Source organism: Triturus cristatus, chromosome 1_2 (genome assembly GCF_964204655.1).
Source record: "Triturus cristatus chromosome 1_2, aTriCri1.1, whole genome shotgun sequence".
NCBI lineage: Eukaryota > Metazoa > Chordata > Amphibia > Caudata > Salamandridae > Triturus > Triturus cristatus.
In genome coordinates this window covers 205519210-205546494 of record NC_140580.1, presented here as the reverse complement: position 1 = coordinate 205546494, position 27285 = coordinate 205519210, and the positions used below count along the sequence as shown (strand labels likewise).

The 27285-nt window shown below is 47.0% G+C and overlaps 2 protein-coding genes across 4 annotated transcripts in view; one reads left to right on the top strand and one right to left on the bottom strand.

Moving 5' to 3' along the window:
• Positions 1–25306, top strand: part of C1_2H10orf105 (chromosome 1_2 C10orf105 homolog) — a 42980-nt gene extending 17674 nt beyond the window's left edge. Inside the window, exons 2-3 of one of the 2 annotated variants that reach the window (XM_085603464.1) lie at positions 22478–22519; positions 22815–25306. In XM_085603464.1, coding sequence (XP_085459590.1) covers positions 22820–23245 — 426 coding nt within the window. In that variant the 5' untranslated portion in view covers positions 22478–22519; positions 22815–22819 and the 3' untranslated portion in view covers positions 23246–25306. The remainder of the gene's footprint in view (positions 1–22477; positions 22520–22814) is intronic. The other variant, XM_085603463.1, reaches the window with a different exon arrangement.
• CDH23 (cadherin related 23) overlaps positions 1–27285 on the bottom strand; it is a 1199511-nt gene that overhangs the window by 1034444 nt on the left and 137782 nt on the right. The gene's annotated exons all lie outside the window — the stretch shown is intronic.

Below are 27285 nucleotides of genomic sequence, written 5' to 3'. Positions count from 1 at the left end.
TCTCCAGCGTCACAACCGCCTCTCTCTTAACCCTCTTGGCCTCCACTATCTGGGACAGGGCATGCCCGCGGAGCACTGCTTTGAAAGCTTCCCACAGGGACACCGAGGACAACACCGACCCCTCATTCTCAGAAAAATATTGATCAATCGACTTAATCAGGCTATCACGGATCTTGGGGTCTCGCAGGTACCAAGGGTTAATAGGAGCGATCCGCCCAGCGGACCGCGACCCGGTGTCAAAAAGCAACCACAGTGGGGAATGATCAGAAATACCCCTGGCCAGGTGTTTGACCTCTCGAATCCGAGTAGCCTGGGCCGCGGGCATAAGGAAATAATCCAGTCTGGAGAGACTCCCATGGGCCCCAGAGTGAAAGGTGTACTGACACTGTGTCGGATGCATTAACCTCCAACAGTCCACCAGACCGAAGGTCTCCAGGAGCCCGCCCAGCCACGCCTGGGCAGCAGGGAGGGCCCTGGGCGGATGACGGTCCAGGTCACCCGAGACAACCGAATTAAAGTCCCCACCCATAAGCAAAAGACTGTCAGGAAGCCCAAGCAACATACGACCCAAGTCTGAGAAGGTGGAGTTCTGGAGGCCCGGGGGAACATAGACCGAGATCAAGGAAAGGGACTGCCCCTCCCACCTCCCAGTCAGAGCCACATAGCGCCCTCTATCGTCTGGGACCACCCTGGTGATCTCCAACGGAAGTGAAGCTCGCAGGAGAATGCCCACCCCTCTCGAAAAAGTGGTGAAACCAGAGTGGGCCACAAGTCGATATCCCCCCCTGTTCATAGCCCGACAAACATTGCCAACCAGATGCGTCTCCTGTAAGAACACCACATCAGGAGTCAGACGACGCAGATATTGCAGCACAACACCCCGTTTGATACGGTCCCCCAATCCATTGACGTTCCAAGACATCAATCTCAACCCGTCCCCCCCCCATCCCCTCCAGTAGATCAAGGGCCCCCTAGCAAAGAGCTCAACACCCAAGGATGAACCATAGCCAATACTTCGCCTTGAAAACAAAAAACACAAATCCAAACAACCCCACCCACCCACCAACCCCCACCCAACTCCAACACCCCCCACCCTGCACCCCTGCGGTCCAAAAAACCACCCCAACTTGCAGTGTGCCTGTCGCCCTACAAACCCCATTCTACGAAAAGACCCCGGAGGAGGGAAGGGACCCGTCCCCGCCCGCTCCCCACACACAACATAGTGAAACAAAATGCGCAAAAGAAGTAGAACCCAGCCGAACAGTACAACATGGCAGAGTCCGGGACCATAAGTCACTCCAAAGGAGACCCGCCACCCTCGGTACCGGCAGAGGGCCCAGTCCGGTCACCCCGGTCCGGCAGCGAATCCAGTCAGTCACTCACAGTCGCAGGAGAGTCAAAAAAGGTAGTCCGATCTTCATGTTCCACTCGGAGCCTTGCAGGATAAAGCATAAAGTACTTGAGACCGAGGTCCCGGAGACGCCGCTTCACCCCCTGGAAGCCCATCCGCTGTTTCTGGACAAGTTGGGTGAAGTCCGGGAAAAAGTTAATGGACGAGTTCTCATGTCGGACCGGGCCATGGACCCGTGAGGCCTGCAGAATCGCGTCTCGGTCTCTGTAATGGAAAAGTCTCGCAACAATAGGCCTCGGGGGGGCACCCGGTCGCGGCCGGCCACCTGGGACTCGATGGGCCCGCTCCACAGCGAAAAACTTACTCAGGCCAGCGGGAGCAAGATGTTCGAGGATGAGCTCCTCGACCAGGAGATCAACCGGGCGGTTATCGGAGGTCTCCGGAACGCCTATGACGCGGATGTTATTGCGGCGGGCCCGTCCCTCGAAGTCTTCCAGCCGCCGGGCCATCAGATCATTGGCCGACTTGAGATCGCCGAGAGTGGCCTGCAGGTCCGACACGTCCGTACCAAGGGAGGACGTCCGCACATCCAGCGATTGAACCCTCTCGTTGGTCTTAGAGAGATCCGCCCGGATTAGCGTAATGTCAATGGCCACCGTGTCGATTTTACGGGCCAAGGCCTCGTACTGCGTGGCGATGGTCTCTCTGATGCCCTTAATGGCGCCCATGATGTCCTGCAGGGACAGATCCGGAGAAACGGACGGGCCACCACTGGTGTCCTCCGGGGGGACATTGGCCGTCCCGGGGGATCCTTTACCCTGAGTGTAGCGGTCCATGTTGTTCGTCTGGACCGGTCCCCCACGCAGGGATGTTTTGGTCTTACGCCTCTCGGGGTCTCCCTTGCCTCCCATGAGAACCTCGATCGCCGAAGGGGACCACCGAGGAAGCGTCGAGGTGGCACAGGCCAGGCAGACGCGTGTCGCACCACAGGCCGCAATATGGCGGAGCGAAGGGACCACCGTCAATGAGCACACTGGCAGCAGACGAAGCCACCAGCATCAAGCGAAGGCAAAATGAAAGCCCAGTCGCACCAAGCAAGTCCACAGTCCAGCCCCTCAAAGACCAAAAGTGAAACCGAAAGTGATGTGACGGCCACTAGCACAGCCCCGCTGCCGTTGTTGTTCAACTACGCCCCGGCTCCACAGATCACACTCGCATCGGGCACAGCCGTCGGGTGGGCCTCAAAAGTTCAAACCACCATAACTCCGGATTGCCAGGTCCGATTTGATTTCCGAAAGGAGGTTAGTGTTCAGCCAGCATTCGTCTCCCAGATTCCATCAACCAAGTCAGGATAGAGTCAGGATAAATTCCGAGGAGCAGCGAGGGTCCGGGGAGCCCTGTGCTCACGCGACCATCTTGGATGCGCGCTAGGCTCCTCCTCCCACGTTTATTTTCTTGTCTCTGCCTACCCGTGTGTTTCTTATCCCTACCCTTCCGTCAGTGTTTCTCAGCCCCCCCAACCAGCAGAAAGAAAAATGTGCCATTACACAGCCTTGAAGCACTTTATTTACTGCTCCATTAACTCCCACCTTCCCTCCCGTACTCCACCCTCACCTGATTGGCAAAGCCTGTAGCTTGACCATAGATGAGACGTATTGGCATTGCTAGTGCTTGTCTAAGTAAGACATACTTTGCTGCTCAATCCCTCTTTGGACGGAAAAGTCCTCTGCATAGTAATGGACATGCACCCCTGCCCTGAGGTCCGACTGTACTGATGTATGGATCCATGATGCTGATTGTTGTTGTTATAGGCAAACATGGATCATGCATGTATGCCATGACATAGGCCTGTCTACTGGATGGCAGTCTTATTGGATTGGGAAGGATGCCGAAAGCGCTACCCACATAGTTGTAAGTGGCTACTGCCTTCACCAGGAGTTAAGCAGCACAAGCGCAGTGGTAGATGCATACTGTGTTGTGATCAGTAGTAGTGAATGGGTCCTTTTTAGGTCTCGCCTAGGCAGCGCGCATGCGCTGTTTTAGGAGGGCCTTTAGCCATCGGTCTGCTCATTTTCAAGCACACACTTGTGCTTGTGGCAACATCCACCTTGCGGGAGCGAGTAGCGGTGCGCCACAAGCACGAGTGCAGTGCTTGAAAATAAGCAGACTGCTCTCCCAAGCGCGTGCGTTACACTCGCAGGCTCACCTCCTGCTCCCCCTCTCTCACGCGCGGACCACTCGCGGGCTGTGTATTTTTAGCAAGCGCTTTGTTTCTGCATTCGCTCTCCCTCTCTACCCCTGCCCTCTCCCTCCCTGCCTCCGTTCTCTCTTCCAAGTGTGTTCTCGCGCCGCCTAACTCCCTCGACCTACTTCTGTTCCCTGTCTGCTCTTTTTTCATATCTGGGCTCTTTCCTCATCTCTGCGCTCTCATTCCTATCTTTTGCTCTTTCATTACGTCTGCTTCTTGTTTCATCTCACTGCCTCCCTGCCCATGCCTCTTCAAGCCTGCCTTTCCTCTCAACCTCTGAATTCGCCGCACCTCTACGCTGCCTCTCACTGTCCAGGCTGCTCTCGGCTTCTCTTCCGCTCATCTCCCGCTGCGCCGCCCTAATTTCCCCCTTGCCTTTTCCACTTTTACACCATAGATATGAGTGATGAGCTCAGGCAAGAGAAACCAAGCATTGGCACCGAGGCCGCTTTGAACTCCAGCGACTGATGCGAGTGACATCACAGCCCGAGGAGCCTCAGTGAGGGAGTGCGCAGGAAGCCAGCGGCAGACTTACTGCCTGCCTCTTAGATGGCATCTCCTGTCTTCAGGCCCTGCACAGTCTACGACTGCAAGCGCAGCCTTGATGAGATACTGCCACCAACATCAGTCTTGTGGAACAGACAGCTCCTAGTGTGCACTTTTTGTGCGCTCTCTCTCTTTCTCACACACGCACTCAGCAACTCTCTCAACATTATTCCTAAAAGTAACCCTACACATTCTTATGAAGTATGCGGAGAGGGCCTGAGAATCTCACAAGTCTGGGAATTTGTCCACCGTCTCTAACTTATATGCCAAGGCTATCCACGATTCAGAATCTGTATGCTGCTTATAACCACCTGCTGGACATTCGTTTTATTAATACCTTCCTGGGTTATAGTAAAACAGATGCACAGTGGAGTCTACCACGCATGAGGGAATGGGTAAAATGTGTCCATATGACACAAAATTCAAAGCATTTACCGAGCGCTGCGTGTCACAGGCCTGACCCAGGCTACCATTTCTTTATTAGAAGCCAAAGCCAGACTTCTCTCAAATGTGCTGAACAATCACTGCCTTATTTCTGAATCACTGAAGCAAAAATATGTCTCCCAGTGAAAGTGTGTGAGCACGCAAATACAGTTTATGTTTTGGGGCGTAGGTTGTACTCCTTGTAGGGTTGGGGGTATATTTTCCAGTGAATGCTGAGGTGTTTGTTTGTGGTATGTTTCTTTCTCATCCTGCCTTTGAGGCTGCCTACAATAGCGGAGGGTAAACATGGTGCCCAAAGTGTATCCCATTTAAAAGGAAATGTTCTTTCAGTCAGTCATAATAATCTTTATTCGGTTATAAAAAGCCTTAAAAGCAAAAATAAAACACACATAAAACACATCAATATGACAACAATACAGTCAGAAAACAGAAAATAAAAAATATTAAGAGTACTGATAAATGCCCTCAGGACAAGCCCCCGTTGCTCTTCCTAACTGCCAGTGAACATTAAATTAACAACAGCAAAGGGTATTTGAGCATGGCTAAGTTGTTGCAAGAAAGCAAAAGCAGGCTTACAATATCTGATATGAGCTTCAAGGAGAATTGAAAGTAAAAAAACAAGTCAGTGGACATGTCTACACTGTCCATCCTCTAATCAGAATTTCTCTTTTTTTGCTCTCTTCATCTGCTTCGTTTTTATTTCCGACCTAAGAAACAAGATTATGGCATAGCCAATAGGTCTCGCTTTTGGGGCCTTATACGTATTTAGTTATGCAGCACAATATTCTTGGTGCAACAACATCAACTGTTGCATGGCTAAACACTTATAAGGTCCCAAAGGCGAAACCTATTGGTTATGCCAATGCTTGTTTACTTCTTTCACTGGAATGAGGCCTACAGGCTCACCCATTTTAAAGTTCTGCATCTGTGTGCTTAACTCACCCTTGGCGTACAACGTTTGGTGGGTAGTGCTGCACAAGTGGTGTTCCTGCGCTGGGAGTATATGTGCCTGGACAGGTACAATACAAGGATAATGTAGTACTGAACAGTGCGTGTATGGTTAGAGTATGTGTTGGGCTTATGTGTGTCTGTCAGTGGTACAAAACATGGCGGGTGTTGTGCTGTGCAGTGTTTGCATAAAAAATGCATGTGCTGGGTGTATGTATGCCTATGCGTAGTAAAGTACATGAAACATACAGTGCTGTGCAGTGCGCACATGTTAAATATAGGTGCTGTATATATGTGTGCCTGTGAGTGGTACACTTAATGAAAGATAGAATGCTGTGCGGGTTATATACATGCTCTAGGTGTTTGTGTGGCTGTGGATGGTACAACACATGGGAGAGTAATGGTTTCATTTTGAGAGACCTAGACCTGCATGGTGAAACTTGGAGAGACGGTAGACAAATCTTCCTAGACAGATTTGTGTATGTCTGCATTTCTGTAAGCTGGGTGGGACACACGCTGAAGAGGGGAGAGCCAAGCTTCCCCTTATACACTTCAAAGGGAGCTCTTCCATTCGGTGAGAGGTCACAAAGAAGTGGACTGGGCACATCCCAGGAATAGACGGGGCTGATAAGAGAATCATAAAGAGTAGGGCTGGGTCCCTGGACCAACCTTTTGATACACATATCATTGGCTGACATCCAGGTGTGAAATCTAGTCACTCCCATGGCCTCTGTTGTGGGGCTATCAGCTTTGGAACTGCCCCTGCTGTGACAGAATGCTTTTAAGTGGAAGAAGACAAAGAGAAGTGGGCACTTCAAAAGAAGCAGACCCCAATATAATTTCCAAATACCTAGACTCTAAATCACATTTGCTGTCTGGAAATGGACTATAAGAAGGGGAGTTTGAGACCCCAAATTGTCGTATGCAAAGCAGCTATGAGGACTGTGTTAGGAGAGGAAGGTCTGCAAGACTTCTGCTTGTGCCCATGATGGAGGGGGGGGGGGGCAATGCATGTTTTTCTCCCTACTGGGTGTGGGGGCATCCCCCAGGAAATTCAAAACCACCTGCCCTAAAGCCTGGAGCACCAGCACCTGTCTGCTTGCCAAGAACAGTGTGCCCTGTGAGGGGAGCCCTGTTGAGTGGACTCCCTTTGCAAGATGTGAGGAGAAGACTGCTGCACCAATCGGGTCATTTACCATGTACAGAATGAAGTCAGTGACCCTTGTATGCCAGAGGAGGGCCACTGAAATGAGCGGTGTGCATCGCTGCGCCGATCGGGCTGAAGCCCATGCATAGTGTGACGTCACGACCCAGTATGCCAGGGGGGGTGCTGTGAGAAGACTTCCATGTGGTAAGGGCTGTAGCCCGTGTGAGGTAGTGGACCATGACCCGTATGCCAGGAAGGGCTGCCACTGAGGACTTCACTGTGCAGATAGGGAAGGAGCCCATGCACTGTGAAGATACAGTGACCCCATATGCCATATGGGGCCATCGGCACCAGCAAGTCATGTGACCTGGTCAGAGCCGACGTCAAGAGGAGTGAGGCCGCTGTGGAACACTGCGTACCTGACGGGGATAAAGGATTCCCACCAGCAGCTTTATATCACCCTCCCCATCTCTGGAGTAACCAGCGACTTACCCGGCAAAGGGGAGCCACTGAGAATCTCCTGTCGCTCCTGAAGCGCAACCGTGTGTGTATAAGGACTCTCTGACTGCTGCGTGCAACCCGCTTGGGCCGCATGCAGCAAACTCACCGTAATCGGCTGCTGTCACTCCATCCCGTGGAAGGGGAGGGCTCAGGAACTGTGGTTGCTCCAATATTGTGAGGATTTTGTGCCTATTGGCCCTGGGGGAACATGCTGCTAATTAACCTGTTTTGGAACTCTGTTGACTTTAAAATTAGAGTCATAGTGGACTCTTAAGACTCGAACTACTAGTGAGGCTTACCCAGGATGTTGCCTTTAGTGTATGGGGAAATAACCACTACTTCTAGCAGCGAGGAGGGAGTGGGACTAGGGGGCCACATAACGAAATACTAAAGCCTTAACCTCAGGAGGACTGTGCAGTTGTCATATTGTTCCTTTGTGTGGATAGTGGTAGGAATAAAATACTTGTCTTTTTTCATAAAAGTGAGTATTTGGCGGGACAATGATTTATTGCTGATGCTGCTTGCATTTTGAGCTGTGAGCATGTGTTCAATACCCTGTATCCGTGCCTCCTTCCGAGTTAACCTTGGACTGCTCGCCATGTTGCTTCATAGAGTCAAGTGCAGAAGTTTTACTTAGTCGAGTTGCTCAGCATCCATAGTAGGATGCGCCCCGAGACATCAGCAGTAAAACGCCTCAGCCCCCTCAGTTCGAAGCAGTAACCTATGCTTGCCCCGTGGCCCTCTGAAAAGAGTTCTGACAACATGTACGAAGCAAAACAAATTGACTCCTCCGATCTGCCAGGAGTTTGTAAATCGTTTATCACTTAGTGTAGATGTTAGCAGAGTGTTAATTACCAAATTTGACATGCACCTTGATCTAAATATGTCAGCAGTTTTTCAGTGCTAATTCATTGAGATATGTGAAGTCAACAATATGGGAATTTCAAGTAACTGACTTATCATCACTTCAAATGCACAGGAGAAGTGAAAACAGATGTGTGGTATTTAATATTCAGATCAGTTGACAATGATAAGTGCATCTGTACTATGCACCTTCAGACAAACCGGATTCTAAATACTAAGTACCTGCTAACATTACTTATTTTTTTTGCAGAGAAATCTCCAGTTCCACCTTTCATAAAACTATAATCGTGGTGCCCTCTGAAAATTACTTATTACCATTCCACAGTGAAAAGTAATGCATAAAGAAACAACGTTCAGTTTACATGTACATAGGCTCATTAAAGCATACAAATATGTCTGCACTTGCTTTTTTTAAGTGATGCTCTTGATTTTGATCTTGATATTCTCACCTAATAAGTGCTCATTTTATCGGCTTTATAAAGATGAAGGTCTGCCATTCTTCCGACAGGATTCAAATGTCAAACCCTCAGGTTCTGTGCAGTGCACCGCAGCAGGAAAATTAATTTTACCGAGCTACCTTACTAAGAAACAGAGGGGTCGATTCACAAATGCATTTATGTGTATGGAAAATAGTATTACAGGAGTAATGTTTCATGTACTCTTATATGCCCTTGTGAATCAGCACCGAAAATTCCAATTCCTTGTCAGTAAAAGTGCAGAGAGGGTGCAGTCTTTTTTTCTATTTGTACTAATGGTTTGTGACTTTTGCCTGAATATTCCAATTGTATTCCTGTTTTAGATATTGTGAGGCCAATTCATACAGGCATGTATGAGGACGTACAAAAACCACTAGAAGAGAACTTCCTTTACATACTCCAAATCGCCTTTGTGAGTAGACCGTTGTGGCCCTGATCACAACTAGAGTGACTCCATTTTTTTAATATCAATTTAGCCATTTGCATTCAGCGCTTCCCTATGTGGTTCAACATGTTGAAAGCAGTAGATATGAGAACAAGCATTGGCAAAGCCAATAATAGATCTTGCCTTGTTGACCTATTGGCATTGCTAATGTTATTTTTCTGATGCTATGCAGGTTTGGTAAACAAAATGTTATAAAGACTCAATGATGTGTCTGATGCTGCTGGCCACATCATTTTTTACATGCGCATGCATGACAACATATGCGTGTTTTGGTGCACTATGCATGAATGCCCCTACAAAACGACGTGTTGCCGTTTTTTTTTTAATGTACCAATATAAGATGCTGGACACCATTTAGACTGGTAAATAAAATTTTTTTTATTTTATTTGCACAAATGCGCTACCCAAATAGTGGAGCAGCAGCAGCAATGGCAGTTTATGGGATTGGCAAAAAATGAAAATGAAATAAATAAATATTAAAATAACCACGAGGGGTGGAGGGGGCAATAGAGGAGCAGGTGGGAGCAGATTGTTTGATGGTGTTGGGGTGTAGGCAGGGACGAGGGAGCAACGGAAGCACACAAAAACTTGTTCTGGAATGTGGAGCAACTCAGCAGCAAATGGCAATAAAATATTCAAATGATCACAAGAGGTTCAGAACCAGCGGAGGAGCTGAAGGGGAAGCAACGGGGGTTATGGTGTTTGGGGTGGTAAACAGCACACTAAAACAAGGGCAAGCAAACACTTGCACTTGGAGTGCTTAATAAAAAAAAAAAATAGTTCACCAAATGCTGGCAGTAGAAGAATACAAGTCAGCCATTGAAAACGATGGTAAAGAGGATATGTTCCAGGGGAGGGACAAACATAAGTAGAGGAAAGCAAGTTATTCAAATAGGAAGCAAGCAAAGGACAGTGACAATAAAGAAAACCAATGGTAAGTAATGGGCGTGCTTTAAGCCCACTGTAAGTTTTTAGGTCTCGCTGAGCCCAGCGCATGCGCTGGCTCGGAGAGACATTTTGTATGTGCGCTTTTTTAAGTGCTGCTTGCTGGCCTAGCTCTTGCGTGCATGTGAGCGTGCACGCGGGCAGCCGCCATGCGCTAGGCCAGCCAGCAGCACTCAGGAGAGCGTCATCGCGATCACTTTCACTTTCACAGCGATCGTGATCGCGATGACGTTATAATCACTGCACCCGCGCTTTTCTGTTAACATTAAAAGTAAAGCACGGGTGCCGCGATTATACCAAAAGTAAAGTAATAGATAAAACATCTATTTCTTTACTATTGGTATAATCGCGGCACCCGCGCTTTACTTTTAACGTTAAAAGTAAAGCGCGGGTGCTGCGATTATCCCAAAAGTAAAGAAATAGATGTTTTATCTATTACTTTAGGTATAACCGCGGCACCCGCGCTTTACTTTTAATGTTAAAAGTAAAGCGCGGGTGCCGCGGCTGCCTGGCGAGCACTTGTTTATTTTGAGGAGGAGAGTACCGGCACTTCTCAAGAGAAATGCAGTACTTTGAATTGCAGAGAACCGGCACTTCTCAGAAACAAGCAGGAACTTTTATTTTTCCATCTCAAGCACTGTGTTACACATTTCTCAAAAAGGAAGATATGCGTTTTTGGAACGGTCTGTGATCAAGCATCCTGTAGGTTCTGTTAGATGGAAGTACTAAGTGGGGTTGAATCTACTCAAAGCGCGGTTTGGATGAACAAGCTCTGCAGATATGGATTACTGCACAAGCAATCTCAGCACAGCGAGGATATGGGCAGTGCATCACTACAGCAACCATCCCTGGAAGCCTGCCTTAACTCCTGCAACAAGCGGATAATCCTCTCAGCTCCGTCGGTAGCCAGGACCACGTGACCTGGGATTTCGTCCAGCATGGACTCTGCTTTTTGGGAACTTTGTGGCTTTCCTCATTCTCTACCCTCACTTGCAAATGGCATGGATTTGTTGCTGCAGTTAAGAACACTGGCAGTGAACAAAAGCCTCAGAAATTCTTCGGGCTGCGGAGGTGGGTGTAGGCACAAGTCATGTTTCAGCAGATAATGGTGACCCTGCAGAGACGCAAGTGTTACCATGTGCAGCACGTATTCACACCCCGCACAAGTGCGAGCTTGAAGTTTTAAACAGTGCGTTTTAATTCTAGTCTTATCTGATTTGCATTGTAATATTGTACATGCTCTCTGATGAGCATCTGGCCCTCGTAAGAGCCCTCACATCCCTAAACTTGATTCCTTCTTATGACAGTGTCAGGCTTTCGCCAGTGGTATGTTTGCCATAGAATAACATTGTATAACTTGCTGTGAAGCCTTGGTTGGGAATTTCATATATTTAGAATGTTATTTTTTTTGTTACTTGAGTGGAATCCTTACTATTATCCATTTCTTCCTGTGCTTTATATATTTGTCTCAAAGCAAGTGGCCCTGGTGTGCAAAGGCCTGCAACCATTGGCCCACCAACTGGAGAGGCAGTGACCCCACACTCCTTGTCTTGACAGGGCAGTCCCTCTCATGTCCGCGACCATAGAACACCAGCCTCATTGCCTCTAGACAGGAAAATACAGTTCACCCATGTTCTTAGCGGTCCACCTCTGTTCCTGACCTGCTCACGGCAGTCCACCCGCAGGACTGGCTTGGACAGAAAAGCAAGCCCCTGTTCCTGAATTGGTAACAGCAGTCCACCCACGATCCTAGCCTGGAAAGGATTATCCTCCATTTCCCCTGTCACCCCTGTCCTATAATATCCCACTCTCACTTGTCGCTGGCACCGGGTCCATCTGAGATTGTGGTCTCAAAGGGGCAGTCCGCCCATGTTCCTGCCCTGGAAGGGGCCGTATATCAGCATCCTTGGCTTAGAAAGGATGATCCTCCATGGCTGATCTCCTGAAAGGCCTGTTCTTTGTTGCCCCTAAAATAGAGTCCAGCTACGACCCTGTCCTCAAACGGGCAGTTCACCCACATTCTTGCCTTTGCATGATCCATTTCCCCTCAGCTGGAAAGAACTGATCTACCTGATCCCTTGCCTGTGAAGTGCAAGCATTCATTACCCATGTGGTACACTGATGCGTAATCATGCCCTGACTCACATTTACAGTGCCGCCTTATTCCTATCCCATTTGTTTCCACAGCGATATGCTTAAGTGGGTACTCTAGTGCCAACAGCTTTAACAAATACCAGGTGTCTGTGAAAACGTCTGCCCTAATCCATTGCCTAGCAGCGCAGAAGCTGTTCAGTGTAATAGCCACCTCAGGAAGTGCTCCCTGCTTCCAAGACCAGCCCTACCAGCCAGCGTTCTCATACCCACAGTGCAGAATACATCTGTTGAGCGCGCGTGTGTGTGTGTTTGTGTGTGTGTGTGTTTGTGTTTGCTTGCTTGCTTGCTTCTTGGTAAGCCGTCGTATTCGTTTCCCTTCATTATCTGTAATTCTCTGTTTGGTTTCAGTAGGAGGAGGACATCACTTATAGTAGTAGCTCCAGCTCCTGTATTCGCTCCACAAACGGAAATGCCTACTTTTCTGCAATAGAGTGACTCAGTCAGTGACATTTGTCACTGTCAGATGAAGCGGTTTTAAACAATAGAAAGTGAGTAGAGATGAGGACGATCCTGTCTTCTCCCCCTGAAACTTCAGAAAATATTCTCTCCCACTGTACTCCTGTTCTGTCTGGTAGGCTCCATGGTCGAGCCTACCAGAAAGTGCAAGCTGTCTTATTACAAAAGATTTAGTACCAGTTTACCAATAATTTACATTGGGCCTAAAATCTGCCTATTGCTTGCAATTGCTTGGCTTTATTTTCATTCTCAATTGCTTGCTTCTTATTCAATGGCTTGTCTTGCCCATTTTGTTTCTCCCTCCCCCGGAGCAGAGTCTCTTTACTTGTGCATTTCCATTGCTCACATTTAGGGAACTACTTCTTTCCTTTTGCTTAAACACCTAATCTCACTGGTGTGGTTCTCTTCCCAAGCCCGCAATGTGTTGCTCTCTCAATAGTGTGCTGCTACCGTCTGCCCTCCCACTCCATGTGGCTTTATCGCCCATGTACTTCTCCCCTTCCCCAATGCCCCATGCCCCAGGCCTTTTGCTCTTGCCTGTGTGCTTCTCCCTTCACCCCAGTGTTGTTCTCTCTACCATGTGCATTTACCCCTACCCTCTTTGTTGTTCTCTCCATCATGTGCTTCTTTTCCCTCCCTCCCCTACCTGCTACCCCAAACTACTTTTCCATTCCCCACCTCACATCCCCTGCCCAGTCCTATTATATTTTTTTGAGAGCCATGCAGCACATTGTTGTACAGCATAAACCAAAGGCATTGGCAGAGCCATTAGTACTCAAGGATGCGACCTATTGACTTTGCTAGTGCTTGTTTCAGTGGTGTTCCTTTTTAGGTCTCGCCTGACCCAGCACATGCGCTGGTCTGGCGAGACTGATTGAGAGGGCTCCAAAAAGTGCTAGCAGGCCAGCCTGGAGGTACAATGCATGTGCGCGGGTGCGCTTGCCGCGATTACTTTCACTTTCGCGGCCACACGGCCGCTTTGATGTTTGATCGCGATCACTTTCACGGCCGCTTGGCATAGCCAATAGGACTCGCTTTTGGGACCTTATAAGTATTTAGTTATGCAACTGTTACATGGCTAAACACTTATAAGGTCCCAAAGGCGAGACCTATTGGCTATGCCAATGCTTGTTGGTATTGTTCACCATAGGCTTTCACCTACCAGACATCTAAAAGCTGTCTGTAGGGGAGACGTAAGAATTATATCTGCCTCATGCCACACTCGTTCACGCTGTTTGACTCCTTCATATATTGAACTTCATTTATCACACCATGGTGGCATTTTCTAAAAGGCCAATAGAGATCTAGATAAGTGCCATAGGTATGATATTGGGTGAGTTTTGAGCAGTTTATAGTATTTGTCCGAGCAATTGTCATTTCCAGATGAGCGTTTCCTTTAAATAGTAGAATCGCTGTCTGACCAGGAGTGAGACTTACTTCGAAAGTGTGAGACTCACGCAGTGAGTTAAGATTGATGTGTGCGCAGTGAACACTGTTAGCCAGCACACTTTCTTCAAAATGTTTGGTGGGGTGGAGAGGGGTGGGGGTCAAAGGCGACACCACTAACCTTTAGAAATGTATTCCAAGCGGGGTGGGGGTCCTATTGGCTACCCTCCCCCACTCTGTTCTAGCTCGGCCCCAAATTCCATGCAGTGCCTGGAGCAGCCTGCCCATTCCACTGGACTACAAATAAAGAAAATATATTAATTCACGCGCTCAACCGGGCCGCTGTGGATCAAGCCCTAATTATCTCCTGTTAAGTACACTAATGAAAAAGAAAAACTGGCACTGCTCTTCATCAACTCCCATCCGGCGCGGGCACCGTATTGTTGGCAGACCTTTGCAAGCCCTCAATCATTGGCAGCGAAATAAAGCGTCTCTCTTCCCTGCTCCCACCGGGCTGAAAAGGGACACTTTGAGGCCTTTCCTGGCAGAGCAGCGCTGACAAATGACTACATTCATGCTTGTCGGAGGCTCAAATTAACTGTGTATGTGTTCCTTGTGTAGGCCGCAGGTTATAGCTCTCACATTGTGGGGGATATTTCTGTATGCTAGGTACCTCAAATGAACAGAAAATGAACATGATGTGGCTGGGTACAGTTTTCTTTCCGCTCAACTGAGTCCGCTTCTCTGTGCAGTAAACTATATAGTGTATCACATGCAATGCATTGGCTGCCCTGCTGAACACTGGCAGGAATCTGCGCGGCATCGTCTACACTGAGACCTGTCATAAGGCACCATTTAATTACGAATTGCACAGGCAACGAGAATTACGAATTGTACAGTAACTCCATGGATCTGTGGCGTTGCACGTGGATTCCTAATCGCCAGTGAAAGGCTGGGGGAAATTAGGAACTAATTGGTAATTCAGGACCAATATTGTTGATTCTTTGGTAATTCCTCATTTCTAAGGAGCCATTCATAATCCTCATTAACCCCACTCCTCTGACGCCACAAGTATTCCGGGTATAGGTAACTCTGTGGGGCAGGGTTTCAGGGGTTATAACATGAACCTGTGAGGCCCACTGTGTATGGGAAGTGAGACTTAAACAGAGGGAGACTTTCGGAGATCCTAATCATCTGAGGTGTATCCTATTAAAGGAAGGCATAATTCGTTTATACGTATTAATGTGAATTAAAGGATGCGCAATTCCTGGTCTGTGATGAATAGCAGCAAACGCAGGCAACTGGTGTATGATCTGCAAGTGCCCTCTCCGCTTTGTTGAACAGAACAATAAGTGGAGCTTGAACATAGCTTTACCTGTATAGTAAAATGGCAGATACAACTTATCAGTTGAGGGATCTATGTTTGGAGAGAGGGTGGAGGGCTCCTAGAAGCAAGGATATGTAGATCCTTGTAGATTTTGTTAAGGACCATTTAGAGAAACAGGGCATGGACTACGGGGCGGTACCGCGATAGGGAGACAGGGAGGGAGTGCTGTGGCATCAGGCTGTCTTAGCCCATTAGAACGTTTTTTCATCAAACATGTCCAGAGTATATCCACATTTGCTTACCAAAGTTTCCCCAAGACATTCCTCATCCTTAACCCTGGTTCTGACGGCTTTAGTATCACCAACTCCAGAAGTCGTTCCTGTGGATGGGTGAAATCAGACTGTGACCCTGAACTTGGATTTGCCTCTCCAGAAAGTCAAGGCTGAGGAAGAGGAGAAAGCCAGGATGCTTGAGAGGGAGAAGTTGAGATTAGCTCACCAGGTACAAAAAGAAACGTGGCAGGAGAAACAAGATAAATGGATCAGAGAAAAAAGACAAAGGCAGTGAGGAAAGAAAAAAAGGCATGTATGCCAAAGATACACAGCATTAGCTGTGATGCCAGTCAGAATCGAGGGGGTGGATATCATTAGCTCAAAGTGTTCCAATTTTGCACAACAGATATGTGATGCCCACCGGAAACTAGTAATGCCTGAAATATGCTGCTTGGCAGAGGTGGCCAGTGATGCCAACCTGAACTCAGAAAGCCAAATATATCCCCAATATTACAGGAATGACCACTGGATGCCACGGGCTGTAACCAGATCATCTGTGTTGCCCACCAGTTGCCAGAGATGCCACCATATACCAAGGATTTCCATGATTTTTAAGGAGGAAAGTGATGGTCACTAGGAGCCTGCAGTGCCCTTCAGAAGCCGTTAATTTCAAACATATAACTTATTTTACAAGATAACTATTTATCAGTCTTATATTCAGGGTGCTCACTTAGGTAAATGTAGAAAAGGGGCAGCGATGTGTGGGGGGGGGGCAGCGAGAACATCCCAGCTCTGTGTTGTTTCTTGCCCCACCCTCCTTTCCATCCTGTTGCTTGCCCCCACCATCCCTTTCATTCCACTCTGTGTTCTTTGGTGCCCCCACCCTCCTGTCTCACTCTTTGTTTTTGTTTGCTTCACCCTCCTGTCCTGATATTGTCAGTGTTGTTGTTTGCTATCACTCACTCTCCTGTCCCAGTCCTTGATGTTGCTTGCCCCACCCTGCCCCGCTCCATGTTGTTGTTTGCCCCCTCACCCTCCTGCCCTGTTCAGTGTTGTTGTTTGCCCCCCGCCTCCTATCCCACTCCGCTCCATGTTGTTGCATGCCCCCACTCTCCCTGTCCACTCTGTGTTGTTGTTTGGCCAAACCCACCTTCCCATCCCACTCCATGTTGTTGTTTGCCCTCAATCAACCCTCCCCTCCGTGTTGTTGCTTGCCCAACCTACATCCTTCTTCATTTTGTTGTTTGCCCCACCCGCCCTCTGATCCCACTCCATGTTCTTGTTTGACCCCACCCACCAGTGTGTAACACTTCGTGTTGTTGTTTGACTCCACCAACCCTCCGTCCCGCTCCATTTTATTGTTTGTACATCCTGCTCCTTGGTGTTGTTTCCCAATCCTATTCCATGTTGTTGCTTCCTCAACACAACCTTCAGTGTACTGCTCCGTGTTTTTGCTTTCTCCAATGCTCCATTCTATCCAGTGATGAGCTTGCTCCTACCCACTCTCTCGCCCTCCTTCATAATTTCTCTGTAAATAATTGTGACAATGTAAATATATTTCATGTAAAATGATCCATTTAAAAAACAAAAACAAAATGAAGATACCGTCATGTATTAAGTGCATCAAAACATGCCCAGATACAACAACTGTTTGCCCAGTTTTTAACAGTGGTGGCTGGCAGGGAAAAGTGGTGGGCGCAAACGTACCTGCTGGTCGCATCCCAGCCACCGCCTCTCCGCCGCCTCTCCTCTTCGCAGGAAATACCAAGGCTCCCATGCTCCCTAATCCATTGACAATGCTGCATAGCACTGTTGTAATTTGTCTGAGCGCCGTTCGGTGCTAGGACGGGGACATGGAGCCTGTGCATGTTTCCCAACAGGCTGTGTAATGCAGCCTGGTAGGGAATATGCAAAGTGCACATGAATGTTTGGCCGGCCCAAGACAGCCGGTTACCCCTGAAGCCTTTGACACATCTATTTAACCCAAACTGTCTGAGAAGGGGGGCTAATTTACAACTTGGCCTCAATAAGCGAACCTGCAATCAACATAGCTACAAAATAAATTAGGAAACTTCCAAATCTGGCACACAGCGGAGAAGGATCGTTTATATGATGGTTCAAATGGCATCCGCGACAATGGCCTTTAAAACTAATGCTCACACAAGCTTAAAAACACACACACATATCACGCATTCTATCACATTATACTTCATTATAGTAACAAATACACAAATCACACATATCAGAAATGACACCTACTGGCTTTAGCCAATGCTGGTTGAATATGGCTCTCAGTCTCCACCATGCAACTTGAAGCATCTTTGCGAAAACCGTAGCGCCTCCAACTGTACGTGGGTGTTCCTTACTGCATGATCTTCTACCAGCCTTCCCATATAAAACTGGCTACATTTGTCTCTAGCACCATTGCCTCTAGCTCAGCATGCTTTACGAATGATGGTTAGATGCCATGACAGATGATGGAACCCAAAGAATCTTAATTTCAGTACTGCTTCAGTGCACCAGATTTCAGCAGTGCCTTGTAACAAATACGATTAACAGCAAGGTGTCTTTCACGGTAGGTAAAGTGGTATTTTCACAGAATCAAGACAGCCCTATAAACTGAGTAAATACTGGAAAGGAAAGGGCGTCGAATGAAGGCAAGGACACACGATAATTCTAGGCAAAAGAGAAAATGTGTAGAGAGGAGAACACAAACACCTGATATTGCGAGACATGGACTACAGCTTGGAGTGGTTAGAAAAGCTTTCAGTAAATTCACTGTACAGGCGCCATCACTTCAAAGAAAGTATAAGTCTTCAAAAAGATACGACCACCTCCCTATTTTGTGGGTCTGAGTGTGATCAGAGTATACTGGTCCAAAACTCTAAAGCCCTGCCCTGTTGTCCCCATACCAGCCATGTGTACTTTGTTGTCAGACTCTCCGTGGTAGATTTTCATACAGTTTGTGCTGGGTTAGCGTCGAAAAGGTGACGCTAACCAGCACAGCTTGATTTTTCCAATTTACTTTCTAGAGCAAAACTTGTTTTGCGTTGGAAAATACCCTACAAGTAACGCAAAGCAGCGCGAAGCATTCCTTTGCAATACTTAACACCAAGGGGGCATTACATGGGTGGTACATGGGCGTTCCCATGCAATCATCCATGCCTTTTGACGCAAAACCCAATCTATTAACAATTGTAGACAGGGTTTGGCGCCAAAAGTTAGCGCCATGTAAAAGGAGGTGTTAACAAGAGAAATGTTTTCATTTCTCCTTTCTTTTCCAACTTTGCATGCGTGCTAAACTGTTCAGCACACATACAAAGTGGGAAAAGTGTTTGATCTTGTCTAGGCATAGTATTTTATACAGGAAGGGTACCCTTCCTGTACACAACCTATGCTAGACTCAGACATGCACCATAGTGCTATGTCATTAAGGTGTGTGCATGGCGCAAAGCAGCTGAAATCAGCGCTGGCGCTAGGGAGAGGGGAGGAGAGAGCCATATCTCTGGAGGTATGGCACTGTCCTGCTTCCTCCCTATCACGCAATGCAACGCTGCATTTTTAGCTGCTGCGCTGCGTTGCTTGTCTTTTTTTTAAATCTGGCCCTTCGCCTCACATTTGTTGTGACCCATGTCTAAGCCTTTAGATTGAAGATTTTTTTTCATTTGTAATGACATTTACACGCATAATCCTCCAAGACTGTGGAGCGGGATGGCAGCAAAATAGCCACAAAGTTCACCGGGAACAAATCACTAATTCTTGCTAGGTAAGCCAGGAGAATTTAACAGAGGTTTGTAACAGCCCTCTCTCCCTGCTAATACCAGAATCAGGGGGCATTCTTTTCATCTCGTAAAAATATTCTATTAGGATTACTACTCCAAAGGAAATGAATGGTGACACTGAACTCATTATACAATAAAATAAAAACCAGCTGTATAATACTCAAACACTAAAGGAACTAGACTACATCTGTACAGGATAGTGACACCTGGCAAAGGTGTTTAAGGGAAGCTACCTCTTTTGCTCTTATGGAGCCCTAGTGGTAATCCTTACCAGTGGCGGCTGGTGCTTTTTAAAAGTGCTAGGCAGAAAGGTTTGAGTTGAGTATAAAGTGCATGCGACCTTCAATCAAACACCAGAGGGTGGTTGAAAAAAAAGGTACAAATAAACTCGCAAAACCTAACTCATGCAGAGTGACACATCACTCAGCCTGCACTCACACAGACACATTGCTTCACTCACCTTCAATCACAGGCGCACACTGCTTCACTCATCCTACATTCACATAAGAATCCCGCTCACCCTGCACTCACAAGGGCATACCATTCATCCAGTGCATTCACACAGTCACACAACTCACTCTGTGCTCACGTAAGCACACCATTCACTCATACAATCTTACTACTCAACCTGAGTGCTCTCATTACTCACCCTGCGCACTGCTCGTCCTGCACTCAACCGCACGCAACACACTCTGCAATCGCACACAGTCACAATATTCACCATCACCACACACTATATACACACACAGACCCCAGGCTGCAGCAGAACTAAACGCTCCCTGCACCCACACTCTCAAGCAGAGTCCTGCAGTGTGTTGGGGGGGGGGGGGGGGTGGGAGGGGCTGTGGAGGCCAAGCAGAGGAACTACAAGGCTGCAGTCATTTCAGGAGTCCACACTGATGATGACCCCCTTGGAAGTCCAGGCCGGTAGAACCATTAGGAAAATCTCTGAAAGCTGATATTTTCCCCAGTACATACTTCAAATATCAAAAGAAGAAAGCACTTTAAAACCTGCTTATAGCTGCCATAATGATATCCTACTGAGTAATGCATGACCACAGATTGCTTTACTACATTAAAAATCCAGAAAGGGGACTTGGTTGACATAGTAAAATCGTTAGGTGGCCCAGCTCACATCTGGCCAAAAGTTTGAATCCTGTAATTTTGATCTCATCTTTCCGAGGTCGATAATGTGTATTCTGTTCGTTTTAGTAATACACCTCCATGTGAAAAAACTGAAGAAAGCATGAGCTGACACAAGGATTGTTCAGCGTGACCCCATGAAACCAAGACGTGTTTTCAGGCCTTAAACAACACAATAAATGGAAGAGACGAGGCAGACAAGAATGTGGGTTGGTGGCAGTGGCTTCTCTCGTCTTGTGGGAGCACAATGCACCTGGCAGCAGTGGGCATGAAAAGGCTCTAAGATGTATTTACAAGGAACAGTAACTGTTCCCAATCTACATAACAGACTGGGGTTCGGACATAAGTCGGAGGATGTCAGCAGAGAGGTACCAAGGCACGCTGACCGTATGACGAATTGAGGCAGGAGCTGTAAGGTGGGGTTGCTGTGATATATATGGGGCTTTAGAGCGGGGTCCTGTGCTCCGGACCCAGTTTCTTTGAAAAGCTGCGCACGAGCTGCATTAATTCAGCTCCTTTCACCACTGAGCTCACTCCTAAGCAGACAAGGCAAGACGGGAAAGGCAAAGGTGCACTCCACCTGCCCTAGTCCCTCTCCCCTCCTCCCTCATAGCCGGGGCTCTCTCCCTCCATCCATCTCTCCCTTCACCAGCCCTCTCCATGCCTTCTCTCCCGTATCTATCTTCCCTCAGTTCTCCCCCATCGCTTCCAGCCTCCCTCTGCCTGTCTTCCATATCGTGAGCTCTCCCCCCACCTCCCTTGAACCCCAGGAGGAAGCTTCAGGAGCAGCACAAGCACCGCCCAAAAGAATTTGAAAGTTCCCAGCCTAAGTCTCTGGTCACTCTGAGACAATAACTCCTCAAGGGTTTTAGACCTGTTTCAAGCCTTCCTAATGCTGGAACTTTAGTGCTACAGCTTGGTCTCCCAGGTGTGAGAGGATTAATATGGGTCATCATATTAGAGACATTCTCTAGGGTTTTAAAGGTGCAATTGCAGAGAAGTGCATTTACACTAATGTTATTCTTTAAGGACTAGGTTTTACATGCCTTGTTTTATGCTAAATGTGAATTTTGAATACATGTTGCTAGCATCCTTGACAGGGTGCCTGATTATAATTGCTTAGTTGTGTAATTATAAACATGATGCAGGATTGATTGGCGTTATTCAGGCCAACAGTTATTATAAGTATACCATTCTCCCAGTTATGCTTAGACATTTACTTTGGCAAATGCTTCAGTGGAATACCGAGACTGTCAGCCACTGTGATTAAAGTTTGTGTGCTTTACTGTCAGTATTCAGTGCTCTTGGTCAGGGTTATATGTAACTATTGCAGGTGTTCCCATTATGAAATGCTTGTTGAAATAATGCAGTGGGTAGCCACTTGCTTGGTGTCAGTGATAAGGGCCTTCACTCCAAGTTATGGTCAACCTGTGTCATTTAGGTACCAGTCAATGTCTATACATGTGAGAGGTGGTACTAGACCCCCCCTTCGGTGGAAGGGATGTGATTGTTTACGCAATGTCATTAAGGAGTATTTCCATTAGCTTATGTATATTTGTACTTTTTGCATAGTATTGAGTAGTGTGTATGTAATAAATGTACTTTTCTTTTTTCTAAAGAAAAGCACAGACTCGACAGTCATTTATTGAGTGTTATTGTTGTGTATCTGTAAATAGTGATTACTAGCCCACAACACCTCCCTTGAGTAGGCCTTGGACTGCTTTGCAACGCTACCCTATGAGAGTCAAGCGCTACAATGGGGTGTTTGGTTCCCAGTGGAGGACAAATGTAGATCCATTATTGTACAGGCCACACAACTAATGCCTCATTTCGCAATACAGGTCAATAGCGCTCACAGTCTTTTTATTTTCAATAAAGACAACTATGGACAGAGAATTGACAGACACCCTGGAATGCCATTTTATTATATCCATGAAATCCAGGCTGCAAGACCACATCTGTATAGGAAATTATTGTTCTGGTTGTATAAAGTTTGAATATCACACTGAAAAAAATTAAAACATGGTTTTTAATCTTTCTAGGATTATGAGAAGGTTCAAGGTTTAGAGAGCTGTTGGAATACGGTAATTTGCTACATAAACATCTGTTTAGGCAGGCTGTAAAATATTAGTCAGACTGTTTCTAATTTACCTCTTCCTTCTAGCAAAGTAATAACTGCAAATTATGAGTTAGGTATGGCAGGCATGTCTTGCCTAAAAACACCTGCTGTTTCTTTTAATCTAGTAAGAAAACTAGTTTCTGAGGTTGTCAGTGCATTTGCTTATGTGATGCTAATTAACTGATATGCAACACAATTTATATCGGAAGAGTGAAGTTGTAAGTAGTGATTATTGAAATGAATCATGTTTCTTGTTGCAGGAAAGATGAATGCCACATTTCTAACTACAAATGTCAGCACCACCACCCCTGGCACTCTACGATTCCTGTCTTCAACCGCTGAGGGAATCCTACTGAATCACACCAAGGCAGCCACTGAGAAAGCAGACCCACTGCCCATCATTATCGCCCTCGTCTGCATCTTCCTCCTGCTGGCAACCTGCCTTATCTTTGTGACCCTATGCAAACCCGCCGCACTCGACCAGTCGCGCTACGGCCCTCATGAGTGCATGCCTTACCACCCAGAGGACCCAAGTGAACCTCAGCTTCGCCTCTGGAAGAGGTTGGGTTCCCTACGACGTTCAATAAGCAGCTTCAGGCGCAGCCAGCCCGTCTCCCAGCGACAGAGGACTTGTTCAAAAATGCCACCAGCCAATCAAGACTGGGACTTCATCGAATCAACTAAAATGTGACCAACAGCTCCATTTCTGTCAGAAAAGTATTGGTGTTTTGTATCTTTTATGGAATTAGGGTTCTAAACAACTCTGGATATGGTATTCCAGGACTACTGGAGTTGAACACATTTCCCACAGATTATAATAAATCTATGACTTGTAGGGCATATTTCAGTTTGGCTAAGCAGTTAACAGACTGGTTGCCTTTAAACTGGGATACGTAGATTTGGACTACATAAGAGAAAACAGTAACAGAGTTAAAACATAAGATGCAATCTTTCATGCCATTGAAGAAAGCTAAGAATATCATAGGTAACTCCTGAAGGGTTGATTACATTATGGCTTGACTATGTTCACGGGTTGGGAACTCGTTTTATTTCATGATTCTTTGGATCCCAAAAGTTGCTCTTACTAGATGTTGTACGGAATTTTGGCCTAATTAATGTAGATTCTTATCATACATGTTGTACAATGGATTTGAGACATGGATTCCAAATATTTTCCTCACTGAATTTGGGGAATTTAAACCAAGAATGTTGCTCAGTGGAGGTTTTGTGTCTTGATCAAAATGTTTGTCTGAAAGATGGTGCAGGTCTTGGCAGATCTCAGTGAATGCTGGGGATTAGGGTAGCCAGTGCATCTTGATTGCCCTGGTTGCATAAGTCTTATGTAGTACATATTGAATGGGTTCTTGGCCCATCAGTGTTTCCCAGTTCATACTGAGGACTTGGACCCCCTACTTGTACCCAGTAAGCTTTTGAGATTAGGACTCCTACACTTGCCAGTAGATACTGGGGATTCTAATACCCAAAATATTTACTAGTCGGCACCAAGATCTAGATTTTCAGAGCTCCAGGAAAAAACAAGGTTTACAATTTAGATGGCAAAGTGGCCATTTTGAAGGCCATGTTTTGTGATTGGGCATCCAACTGTGGTCGGCACCATAAGGATTTGATCTGTACTGCATGGAAAAAATGTGCTACGCAAAAGTTATCTGAAAACAATGCTCCTTCCACTGATCTAATGGCAAGTGTTTGGATTAAGATGGGTGTGAGACGCATGACTGGAGATCCTACAAGCCCTCCGTAAGTTACAACTTGGCTTCTACATGGACCATTTGCTCCACTACTGCTTTCTTCCTATACATCTTGCTCTCATGCCCTTCCATTGCCCCACTCTAGTTGAAGGCTCTGCCAGTGCGTGGCTGGGTTGAACATTTGAATATTTTTACCCCTGCTGATATCGGTTTCCAGCGAGACCCTGCTTTTTAAAATCCATCTCTTTTTCTATACATTTCACAGTTTACCCTGGAATATACCCGCTCAACCTCCACCGTATGTGTTGATAAATCATGTGCTGGTCAGTGTAATCAATCCGGCACCTAGTTCCATAAGAAGTAAGATGTGTTCCCTTCTCTGTCACCTCTTCATGATCCTACGGAGCATAGTGGTTTTGTGAGGGCAATCAAGGATGGTGTCTTATCTTATTGAGGAACACCACGTTATGGTTATAGATTTGAGTTATTGTATTTATTTGCCTAAACCCGAGGCCTCTATTGAACTCTGTGATGCTTCTGATTTTGGTGTAAAATGTACAGCATAGGAAATATATAACACACCTTGTATAGTATGCAGCCCATAACACGAATGGAGCCAGCCACAAAAAGGAGATATGAGGGGAAAATTAGGACAAACATTTTCGTAAAGGAAAAAAGCAGAGTTTGCCTGCCTACTGCTTCACTCTTCCCTCTTTCCCATCTTCCTTACGCCCCAGGGCCATCCCTGCACCAGCTTGAACCTTCTGTGGGGCGCCATGCATCTCCTTCAAGTAATAATTATGCCCATGAAATTATCCCCTTGCATTTCATTGTAAATACAACCAACCGTCCAATCCCTTCAGTGAATTTTACAAAGGCTTCATTATTCGTGTGAAGGATTTTCTGACAGAGAACAGTTGCCTTTTAATCCGATGTCATCTCTTTGCCCACGGCCTTCTTTTCTGTAGACACATCAAGGATTGTATGTTTAAGAGTTTTGTAAAATACTGTGATTTTGCACACTCTGCATGTTTAATAAAAAAAGGAGTAAATATGCGGGTTCAATGATCTATCGATTTTCCCGAAAGCTGAGTGAATAATTGATTTTTGAGGCAAACAGAAATCTGGCAGTGATAGTAAAGGTGCTTGTTAAGTTATGTTACAGGTATTCTATAGTGCTCCAAAAGGCTTCTTGGTGCTAAGCGGACACAATGCTGCACTGAAATGAAGTTTATCATGGTTTAGGAAAGCATGGTTTATTCAGATTTTTGGTAGGATTTGGCAGGAAGCTTGGGGTGCATCCATATAAGTCCTACTGAACCGGACGTCACTAGGGGCATGATACATTTACATATCCTTGAGTCTGCTTTTTGGCGGTGAGCCGACGGAGCAGAAGGCCAGCATGGCCCTCACTTTAAGATACTCATAAGAGGGTTCCTTAATGTGAGGGGTCATTACAAGGCTTCTGATCAGTACCACATTCCCGCTCTCCTCCCGAGGTGCAGGTACCGGGGGCATTGGGAGCTCCAGTGGGCTTTGGACGTTGGTGCTGCATATTCATGAAAGGAACCCTGAGGGGCCCGGAGAAATGAGGAATAACCAGGGAATCAGGAATGCTACACTCATGGCCTGATCCACAAAGGACCTCCACCCTTGTGACGTAGGCCCCACGATCATGGCAGGGGCCCTGCACTCATGGCGGGACCTCAGTACTACAGTTACCTATTAGGGAGGACCTGCCACAACAGCGGAACCCCCCACCACAAGTGCAGAGGCCCTTTGCGCATTCCTCCAGTAATCAGCAGCGGCCAGTGCAGGTAAGAGCCGTGGCGCCGGGTGGGGGAGGATTTCGACAGAGGACGGCAAGGGAAAATTAATATGCCGGTGTAGGGCTGGGTGGGGGAGGATTTCGACAGAGGACGGCTAGGGAAAATGAATTATTTAATTTTCCCTTGTGGTCGTCTATCGAATTCCCCCCCCCCCCCCCCCCCCAGCCTCACCACTCTTACCTGCACGGGCCGCTCCTGCCAGTAATTCCTCATTTTCCCCTGAAGTTTCACCAAACTGAATTTTCTGGGTGAAACAAAACAGTCCACAGTGTACCTAAGGATCTCGTAATTTCCAAAAGGCCTGCAGCACCTGTTTCTGGCTCCGTGGGAATTAGAAGGACTCTGGCTCTGGGATAGAGGCCCTAGCTTAAAAATAACAAGAGAGTTGAGCTGATCCACGTCTATGGGCAGCGGCTTGTGCCACCAGAAACATGATGGTTGTGAACTGGCAATAGTGAACATGCGCGAGGGCCAGTGAACATGTGCGAGGGCCACTTGTATGATGAAAGGACTGAGCAATGGCAAACTCCATGTACTGAGGATCATTTAGTGACAGCTTGAGCAGTGAAAGAGGTGTGCAATGCAGTTTAATCGTAGTTAAATAAATAGTGGGTTCTGCATGGTTGCACATGTAGTTAATGATTCTTGAAAACGGCAGTCTAGAACTCCTTTATTGAAACTTTACAACCTGCATGCTTTTATAATCTCAGAACCCGCAGGCAAATGGAGAATGTCTGATGCTTCCATTCTGTGCCGAGCCACGCTTATGATTGATTCCGGAGTGTAAGAAATCTGTGTGTTCTCTTTGGGCCTTGAAAGAGACAGAGATGTCCCTGCACTTCCCAGTAAGGTGCTAACAGCTTGGTATCCATAAGCTAGAGGGGCCAGATAGCGAAGCAAGTCCTACTGACAGGACCGACCTGGAACAGGTCTGCCGCAAGTAAACAGTCCTAAGAACTGGACACGACCAGTAAGATGTCCATGTGGCGCAAACATGAGACATGTGGCAGGACGCCACACCCAAGTGAGGAACCTGGTCGAAGGAGAAGAGCGTGGCAGGACGCCACTCCGCGAAGGAAGAAAGGAGAGTGGCGCGATGCCACAGGGCAAACAACCACCACAGGCACCCAAGAGGGAGAAGGGGAAGATCGACAGGACAGAGGACTCGTATCACCACAAAACAAGGGCACCCA